The following is a 10,328-nucleotide window of genomic DNA, read 5'->3' on the forward strand; positions in this document are numbered from 1 at the left end:
TTAAAAAAAATGACATGAACTTCAGATATATAAGAGATCAGAGGGAAATGATGTAGTAAATCAAGTGTAGATTTTCATCTTATTCACAGTTAAGTTTTTTTTTTTCAAAGAATAATGTAGAAGGTGCCTTTGAAAGTTGGTAAAATGGCAACAACAATTTTAAGTGCCTGGCCTTTAAGGGACAACAATCTGATTGGATATTTTTAGTGACAGATTCTCACTCTCAGGGGGGAAAGTGTGTTTGTGTGAGAGAGATTGAGAGTGAAAGAGATTGATTTAACACAATTTAGTCACAGCAGCAATATAATAACCTTGAATGAATGCTTCTGGAAACAATGAGGAACCTAAGCTCATTCCCTAAAATGAATGGACCTGGGGCTGGCACAATGGTCTGAGTTCTTTGGACATGTAAGAGAAGTGGATCCAAGCAAAACGGAATAATAATAGCAAAACGGAAGCATGAATGACATCAAGGTGGCAGGATGATAATCAAAGAAATAAGATCAGAGTTAACCATCTAGCTGATAGGGTTTGGCTGCAAGTGTACTAGCACATTCAAGTATCATGAATTAATTGTATATATTGGATAGGGGACAATTCTAGAGAAGCAACAGATGCATCAGCGAGAACTTCAGCCTTGGAAAAAAGGGTAATGTTAGTCTGTTGCAGCAAAAGCATATGGCAACTTCAAAATGAGTAACACATTTTGATTGTGACATGTTTTTGTCATGCATCTGATGAATCTGAATCTGGCCAGAAAAATATTTTGCCACAATGTGTTTGTTAAAGGTGGATATAGGCTTCAAGTTGATATAGTGAGATTAATGGGATTTAAGGTGTCATTTCTCTGTTAGCTGTGAGTTCTCCCATACCATTGGCTGAGCTGCTGTGATGTCATAATTTCATAAATGACCGGTCAGTAAAACCATCAGAGCAGCTTCTGTGAAGGATATGAAAAGGCAGTTTGGTTGGGAGAGAAAACTTGGGGCAGGTCGGGGGGTTACAAGGAGTCCTGTGTTGCTGTTGGGAAGAGCAAAAACAAAACAAAACAAAACGAGTTCTGTTAAAGGAGAAAGGTGGAATTTGAGGAGCTGAATGGGACAGGGGCCTAGAGTATGAAATCCTAGACGAGAAGACACTGAAGGATATAGAAAGAGGGCACAGTTGACTTAGAAGCTCTCTCACTCTCTCTGTGTGTGCTCACGTACAATGCTCAGGAAAGAAGAACAGAAAAAGCACCCTCATCGTAAGTAGGACTGAGAAAAACCCCACATAGGGCTGAAATGTTAGTGGATAGGCAATGGCACTTTGGAATCTGGGGAATTTGTGACCAATGAGGTGTTGATGAAGGCCTGCATTTCATGTTTATTCCAACAAACTGGATTTTTTTTCGAGGGGGCTGAAAGTATTCAGCTTTAATATAAATTAATTTCAGAATTAGGAACATGATACCCACATAAAAGTTCCAAGAAAAACACAAACCACTTTCAGCTATTATTTTTTTTGGAAATGTTCTTCAATGTTTATGCATTCAAGAACCCAACCAATTGTTTGGCTTTCTGTCATGTTTCTCATGGTAAATAAGCCCATTTAGGGGCAACCTGGGAGTTCATAATGATGAATACTGCACAGAAGGGCAAGTCTAGACCACATATACTATTGTAGTTAAGATTGCTAGTGTCCAAACTTTGGGACAGAGCAAGATGAAGAGAGAAAGAGCTAGGTCTATAATTTGGGGACTGCTGAGGCAGAGAATCAATAAGTTACTATAGGTCAGTACCTTGCTTTCTATGCATAATGCTTAGCTGTTAACCCATATTCTGTTAATTTTGTATAATGAAATTTCATTCACACATATCAATAGTGACAAAGGAGCTGTTCAACCTTAGGAGCTTGCATACTAATGTCATTTGCACCTGACAACTGGCATCACATGCCAATGGCCCCTTCCCATCCAATTTTTCTTTTCTTGGAGAAGGGCAGTCAAGTGATTGTTGTAAGGTGCCATGAAACTCAAACTGGAGACTCTTGTCAGCTGGGTCTAGGGCCAACCCTGTGTCATCAGGGCAACTCTCATAATGACGTAGTTATTCGCTTGTTTTTGCTGTGTTGCAGATCTATAAAATGGCTAGAGGTGGTACTCATCAGCTCAAACGAACCAGGTGATTTAAGGAACTGACAGATGTCTAACTGGCTCTGTATAATGTTGCTCCAAGGCTGGTTCCTTAATCTGAACAACTCATGGTTGTGAGTGGCCACACAGAGTGTCCTGCCTTGTCTGCTCCACAACCTGATGACAACAGCATCTTATATCATGTCACTGGCTTCATCTGGACTCACAGTTGCTGCATTTTGTATTTTACCTGTAATACATCTGGTCTGTGTCATTTGCATCTGACTGCTGGCACTAGCAGTGGCCCTGTCTGCAAGTTTCCAGTATTCAGGCACATATTGCTCCAATATGGGATTTTACCATAGTGATGGAGTTTCCAACAATGCTAGCAGAATTTGCAACTACAACCTTGGTCTCTAAAGAATCTGAAATCTTCCTAACACAGCTTTCAGATAATGAAAGGCTTGAAATATTCACTCTTTCTTTCCTAAATAAATTCTAGAACCTTGCTCGCCTTTTGTGGTTACCATGTTTTTGCAAAAAAAATGCACGGAAGGTTGTAACCTGCTGCCACCAATACAATCTGCCTGCAGATATAGGTCAAAAGATATTGTTACAACATACGGGCATGCTTTTGCTCAGAGTTAAGCTCTGGCGTCTTAGACAATGAAACTTCATTCAGTTGAGCCACTGAAAAATCAACTCAGCATGGGTTACAACCAAGCTGACACTCACAGTTTGTTATGAGATCACTACTCATCAAGCAAGGTTTGCCAGTATGGCACCCATGGGCACTAGTGTGCCTGCCAGTATCTTCTATGGCAACTGTGAATGGTCACAATAATTATCCCTCAAAATCCACAATACACAAGTGACGGACTGCTCTTGCTGCTCAGTTCCAGTTTGCACTGGCTCAGCCTTCTCCTCCTTGACCACACCCCATTAAATATTCCCCCATTTCATTGGATCTCCATCCTGACATCTGCTCTGAACAGAGAAGATGTGCAAATAACTTCTCCATTAGATTGGGTGTGGAGGCAGCTAATATAGCTGCCTTTCTTCACCACAGATGGGGTGGTTGATGGGAGGAAAACATGAACACACCGTTTTGTGGTCCTGCCTTCTCCTTTTGTGGTCCTTTGACTTCTCCTTGGGTTGTGGTAGCCATTATGGCATTAACACACACACACACACACCCCAGTTTGAGACAGGCTAAACCATTCACAGCAGCCATTTTGTGACTGGCACCCATGGCACGTTATCAAAATGTCGCATGTGCCCACTGGCCGCCCCATAATTTGCCAACTCCTGCTGTAGATGAACTTTGTTCTCTGTTCAGTCTCAGTATTCCTCAGAGAGTAATACACATTGACTTGGGGGCAAAAATGATGCAGAAGACAGCATGGGGTTGTGTTTTGTGTGGGGGTGCATCTTAATCTACAAACACTGGAACTGGCCAGCCATGAATGGAAACAACATATTCAATATCAGTAATCTGAGCTGATTACTGGAAAGTAAGTATTATATCAGGTTCAGAATCCAATGCAGACATAGGCACTCTCAGACAATATTAATTCAATGGTCTCAATTAACTGTGCTGAACTCTGCTTTGGATTGTAACCCAAATGGTTAAAGGAAAACATTACAGTTCATTTGAACAACATTCCTGAAGAGCTGGGGTAGGGGATAAGTGGAAAGGAGGGGAGGAAGAAACAAAACTGCGTTACGATTTCCCCCATTCCAAGCCCATGTTCAGAATGCACGTTAAAACTTCCGTTCTAGAAAGTCACAGCAGAACAGCCGAAAACTACCAACAATGAAATTGGTTACAATATCTAATTCACTGTTACATAAAATGCATTTACGTTATAATAGCTAAGGAATGCATGTCATTTAAAGAGGCCTCCCATCGCAATCAGTGAAACTGAACATACGCAGTTTAATAGGTTTCAGAGCCATTTTGCTTGTCCTTCGAGTGCAACAGCGTTTTAATTTTTAATTTTGTCCGTTGAGAGCCCCTGGCTTAGCAAGGAAGTCACATCATTGATATTATTAATAAACTATATCATAAATGTGAATCAGAAGAAGTACTCCTTTTGACTTTCGTTGACTGTGTTTTGCATGCTGAGTTCACTTTTGAGGGCAGTCTCAGCACTGTCCTCCTTTTCTGATCCTTTCACCTCCTTTTTTTTATATACACTCTTTTTTTTATAAATCCGTACAGCTATGGCAGCAATGCAAAGCAGGATAAATATCACGACAGCTATCACACCTGGGGGAGAAAGGAAAGAACAAAGTGAGAAGTCATGAAAGAACAAAGTGAGAAGTCATCAGTAATAAAAATAAGGACTTTTAATAATTTCTGCAGCCCTCCTTAGTGCATGAAGTGTTTTTATCCCCACTGCAAACCTGCGAGGTCACTTAAGCTGAAGAAAGAACTTGCCCAAGGTCAACTAGTGACCTCAGTGGGGTCTGAACCAGGAATCTTCAGTTATGCCAGCTGTCCCACAGCAAAAGATGACTAGGGATAATATTTTGCTGTTGATAATCAACCAGTCATTCACAGCTAGATAGTGAAGGCACTATTATAATAGACCTTACTATAAATTGATATGGCTTCCTGTTATTGGGTTTAATTTTATAAGTGCGGTGCAAATAATGTTGACTTAATGTAGCTTAATTCCTGCATTTCAGCTCCTGAAAAAAATCCATCCTGGTTTGTCCTCACTTCAGATGAGCAGCAATGCCTGTCCTTCCTTCCTTCCTTCCTTCCTTCCTTCCTTCCTTCCTTCCTTCCTTCCTTCCTTCCTCACAAATCCTGCTAGGTTATGGAACCTGGAAGACTGTACAGGGAAGAAAAAGCTGGGAGACCTATACACAATTGATTTTTAGCCAGTCAGCTGCACAAGCATAGAACACATGTTTCAGGAGTCTAATCCCATCTAAATGTTACAACTGATATTGTTTAGAATGAGAAATAAAGCAATATATGTTTATGGTTGCCCAGTGATTGGAAGTTTAGCCATCATTATTTGGTGCTTTAATATATGTTGTCGTCTTTCTGTAAGACAGGGATGGAGAACCTGGAATCCAGACTTCCATCATCTAGATGGCCACAGGTACCCCATTCCTGTCCCAAACTGTGTTTTTCTTCCATTTGAGTCGCCAGGCTGCTAGAAGTGCATTCATGCCAACCAAAGCACCTTAAAATGACAGTGGGAGATGACTTCCATATGAAACACAGGTATATTTCTAAGACCTCATTCATGCTTGTATGCACTGTGGATCTGTTTTCTGTTTTTGATGACTAGTGGCACACTGTGTGAACTAATTTAAATATTAGAAGCTTCTTTTTGTTTCTCTAATCCTCTTAGTTTACTGTTACAAATATATTAATAAATTACTGTTCACACACCTCTTACTTTGGAAAACACTGTTTGGGGTTGTCATGAGGCAATACAGAAATCCTGCTTGTGATATGATATTTGTGATGGCCAACTCATATCCTGCAAGTAACACTGACATCTTGAAATCAACAAGAGATGTAGAAGCCAAACCAATTACTGATTATTTTGGCAAATCTTTGACAGAATATTTGGGTAATCCCTGCGTTAAGTCAGGACAACAGAAAAGCACTTTGATTACCCTTGAAACCAAATATGCATCTGCTTACTAGGCTATAAATTTACCCTAATCAGGAACGACAACAGTTTAGGTAGGTATATTTATGCCCACTATACTATTGGCAACAGTTTAAAATTGATGTAGGTATGTGCAGTCCTAGCCTGTACAAAATGTTCCACAGAATGTCAAGAACATAATTCATAAGGTGTAACATTCAAAAAGAAAGAACAATGAGAACATAATTATAAATGTTCCAGTCAGGGTTTTTTTTTTACACCTTAATTACTATTATCAGTTCATTTAATATTTCAGGAGATGAAATGGCATTTAGGGTTTCCCCCCTCCAATGTTAGTAGTTCTAACATTTTCACAGCATAGGTGATGTAACTGATGTGCACAGTTCATAGTAGCAAATGAAGCAGTTGGCTGGACTGAAATAACTGTGGGACAATGTGACACACCCTATTTTTTAAGGCAGGCTCTTATATTCTTATATGGACATCACAGTTCAAGAAGGACACTGACAAACTGGAACGTGTCCAGAGGAGGGCAACCAAAATGGTCAAAGGCCTGGAAACGATGCCTTATGAGGAACGGGTAAGGGAGCTGGGCATGTTTAGCCTGGAGAAGAGGAGGTTAAGGGGTGATATGATAGCCATGTTCAAATATATAAAAGGATGTCACATAGAGGAGGGAGAAAGGTTGTTTTCTGCTGCTCCAGAGAAGCGGACACAGAGCAATGGATCCAAACTACAAGAAATAAGATTCCACCTAAACATTAGGAAGAACTTCCTGACAGTAAGAGCTGTTTGACAGTGGAATTTGCTGCCAAGGAGTGTGGTGGAGTCTCCTACTTTGGAGGTCTTTAAGCAGAGGCTTGGCAACCATATGTCAGGAGTGCTCTGATGGTGTTTCCTGCTTGGCAGGGGGTTGGACTCGATGGCCCTTGTGGTCTCTTCCAACTCTATGATTCTATGATTCTATGATTCTATTCTAGTTTACTGCAATAGGGATTGGTGATTGGTAGTGGGGCGCTAACCTCAGGGAGGAGCAAAAAGAATTGTAGTGACAAAGCATCACAGTCCTCCAAGCTACAAAGATTTGAGAAAAGTTAAAGGAAAGTTAAGCACTTGGATGAATTAGATGGATTAGATTGGCCAGGACACCCTTTACACAATGAGTACCCCACAAGGATTTGTACTGAGACATGTGCTATTTAACATGAAGAAATGATCTGCAGTCAGTTAGGTGGGCAAATCATTACTATTTGAAAACTCAATCAGTCTATGAAAAGTTCCAACAGACTCTCACCAAATTTGCCAAAATTGCAAGTAAGCTTTTAAAGCAAGTAAAGTATAATGCGATGCACATTGGAAATGAAGAATAAGAAGATAATGATATCCTAACTCTTCAGGATAGAGAAGGTTGGTCATGATAGGCAGTTCAATGGAAAAATCAGCTCAGTGTGCAGTGGTGTTAGGAAGGCAAAATCCATGTTAGGGTTGATTAGAAAAAGAATGGAAAATGAAACAGCCAGCATCATGCTGCCTAGGTATAAATCTATGGCAAGACCAGTAATATTATGTATAATTTTGGTTGCCCAATCTCTAAAAGAAGATCAGAAAGTTCCAAAACGTAGAACCAGAACGAATGAACAAATCTAACCAAACTGATCACGGAGTTGGAAAAACCCCAAATGAGGGAGGAACTGTTGCCTTTATGTCTGGCTTGTGGACACTCCAAAACCAAACAAATTATTGGCAGCAACACAGGAAAAGTAAGCCTTTCCCTATGTTCCTGCAACCTTCTTTGTTCATATGTGAAAATATTTCAAATTCAGCCATGTGAAACAGCAATGACTGGCCTAACATTTAAGCAGAAGATATGAGATTTTTATCATCCGGAGTTCAACTTGCTTTAAGGCAATGATTAATGTAGATAATAAGTCCTTAATGAGGTACCTAACGATTAGAGGATGCCATCATTTCAGCTGCAGCAGCTGTATAGGCGAGCACATATTCTTGTTTTAGCAAAATATCCTTTTCACCTTTTCCAATCCTAAATGCTCAAGCTCTCAATGGGAATTGGTAGTTTTCGTTCCACTAAATTCCTCAAGTCTGTCACTTATTGGTGGTTTCCAATGACCTTACCAAAAAACAAACAAGCCCGCTATTCGTAAGTTAAGCAGAGGTTATCAAAGATAACAGTTGGTTTCTATTCTTTCTTCTCTATCCTTTAAAAAAAAAACCACACAACTTAATGGAAATTGGATGGTTGAATTATATTGTAGAGAAACCACTTGTAGGGGGGAAGAATGCTTTTTCTTCACCCCTGTTCCCAGGGGAAAATAATGCCATCAGAAAACTCTGAGTCTCATAGAATAACTCCTTAAAAATAATCACTGAAGCTTACAGATTTATACTTGCTCGTACACTAGTCATAGAAACTGAAATCCTCTTGAGAACTCTGAGTCCCCAAACACATATTGTTCAGGCATTCTTGACTTTTCTTCCTTCTTTCTGAACAGATAAAAATAGTCAGTTTCCTAGAGGTTCCAAAGAATGAAATTTGACCAGATTTTGTGACTTCCAGTCCTCTGTCTCAGCTGCGGGGCCATGCTCATCTTTTAGCCTGTCCTAATATTTGCCACTTTATTAACCATCTAATTAAAGTCAATTATTTTCATTTTATTTGATTTGGCACGATTAGATAATCTAACATCAAATAATTCTAGTTTCCTTTGGGTTTGTAAAACCCTTTGCAGAAATTCAGTGAACTAATGGAGGGACGGCAATCATGATTGCACCCAGCATCAGCTATGGCCATAGCTGTCAACTTTTCCTTTTTCTTGCGAGGAATCTTATTTGGAATAATGGTATTTCCCTTTAAAAAGGGGGGAAAGTTGACAGCTATGGCTATAGCCCCCTTTCCTACTTTTGGAGTGGACGGATGTGAAGCCTGCTCAAACGCAGTCCACTTCACTTGCCCTGCCTCCAAGCCACCACGGATAGGTCAAATTTGAATGTTTGGGTTTGCTGGGAACCCCAGCAAGCACTGCGGCAACCAAAGGGGCAGAGCAACAGCCAGTGGAGCAGCGTGGCTTCAAGAGGATGGTGGGGCTGTCTGTTGGGCCGCAAACCTCGCCCACTGCCAGACCCGGTAAGCGGTCATTGCAGACATCCAGTGAACTAATGGAGGGAGGGCAATCATGATTGCATCCATAGCCTCACCTTCTGTGTTCACCAGGTGTTTGTGCAGATCCTATGCACTTACAGTTTGCAGATTTCAAGACCATGGGGATGAAGCCTACAGACACACACACACACACACACACACACAGAGAGAGAGAGAGATGCTTTCTCTCTCATATTGTTATGCACGCATTCACTGAACATTTGAAAAGGGCTACTGTCAATGTAATAAGAGGGGTAGGAAGGGGTCAGAAAAGGTCCCAGTGGAATTCTATAAGTCAAATAGGAAAGGTGTCAGGGATATAAATGGGGGGGGGGATTATCTTATATCCTAGTAGTCGGACTGAACTCTATTCTGACCAACAGTCAGGAGTCAGAGTGGTTGCATCACCTGAAATTAACGGTAAAAAAAGGTAAAGGACCCCTGTCAGTTAAGACCAGTCATGAACGACTCTGACGTTGTGGCGCTCATCTCGCTTTACTGACCAAGGGAGCCGGCGTTTGTCAGCAGACAGTTTTTCTGGGTCATGTGGCCAGCATGACTAAACTGCTTCTGGCGAAACCAGAGCAGTGCACAGAAATGCCATTTACCTTCCCGCCGGAGTTGTACCTATTTATCTACTTGCAATTTGACGTGCTTTCGAACTGCTAGGTTGGCAGGAGCTGGGACCGAAGAACGGGAGCTCACCCCATCGCAGGGATATGAACCCCTGACCTTCTGATTGGCAAGCCCTAGGTTGAGTGGTTTAGACCACAGCGCCACCCGCGTCCCTGAAATTAACTGTACACAGTCTTAAATGGGTTTTGGAGCATGCTTCTCAAATTTTCAGGATTAAGCCATCTATAATGTATTCAAAAGGGACGTGGGTGGCGCTGTGGTCTAAACCACAGAGCCTAGAGCTTGCCGATCAGAAGGTCGGCAGTTCAAATTCCCGTGACGGGGTGAGTTACCGTTGTTCGGTTCCAGCTCCTGCCCACCTAGCAGTTCAAAAGCATGTCAAAGTGCAAGTAGATAAATAGGCACCACTGTGACAGGAAAGTACAGTGGTGCCTCGCAAGACGAAATTAATTCGTTCCGCAAGTTTTTTCTTTCTTGCGAGTTTTTCGTCTTGCAATGCACGGTTTCCCATAGGAATGCATTGAAAATCAATTAATGCGTTCCTATGGAAACCGCCTTCAGACCAGGTCCGGGGACAGTCTGTCCCCCGACCTCTTCTGAAGGCTGGGGGGGGGAGACAAGGGCTTTTCTTCCCACCCCCAGCATTTAAAAAACCCCGGACAGCGGAGGACTTCTCCGCTGTCCAGGGTGATGTAAAAGCCCCTGGGAAGGCAGGCAGGGGGGACAAAGACTTTTGCCCCCGCCCGCCTTCAGAAGAGGTCCTGGACCTCTTCTGAAGGCG

General features: G+C 41.6%; 1 protein-coding gene across 5 annotated transcripts in view; it reads right to left on the reverse strand.

Moving 5' to 3' along the window:
* Nucleotides 1-3,842: 3,842 nt before the first annotated feature.
* The window catches only part of CNTNAP4 (contactin associated protein family member 4), a gene marked incomplete at its 5' end in the record, with an annotated part of 292,590 nt that continues 286,104 nt past the window's right edge, over nt 3,843-10,328 (reverse strand). For 3 of the 5 annotated variants that reach the window (XM_082241506.1, XM_082241505.1, XM_082241507.1), the window contains one exon: nt 3,843-4,385. In XM_082241506.1, coding sequence (XP_082097632.1) covers nt 4,192-4,385 — 194 coding nt within the window. In that variant the 3' untranslated portion in view covers nt 3,843-4,191. Of the gene's footprint in view, nt 4,386-4,421; nt 4,957-5,528; nt 5,720-7,698; nt 7,883-10,328 lie in introns of those variants that run through there. The other 2 variants (XR_014224342.1, XM_082241508.1) reach the window with 2 other exon arrangements.

This window comes from Podarcis vaucheri (genome assembly GCF_965113315.1).
Source record: "Podarcis vaucheri genome assembly, chromosome: 11".
Classification (NCBI taxonomy): domain Eukaryota; kingdom Metazoa; phylum Chordata; class Lepidosauria; order Squamata; family Lacertidae; genus Podarcis; species Podarcis vaucheri.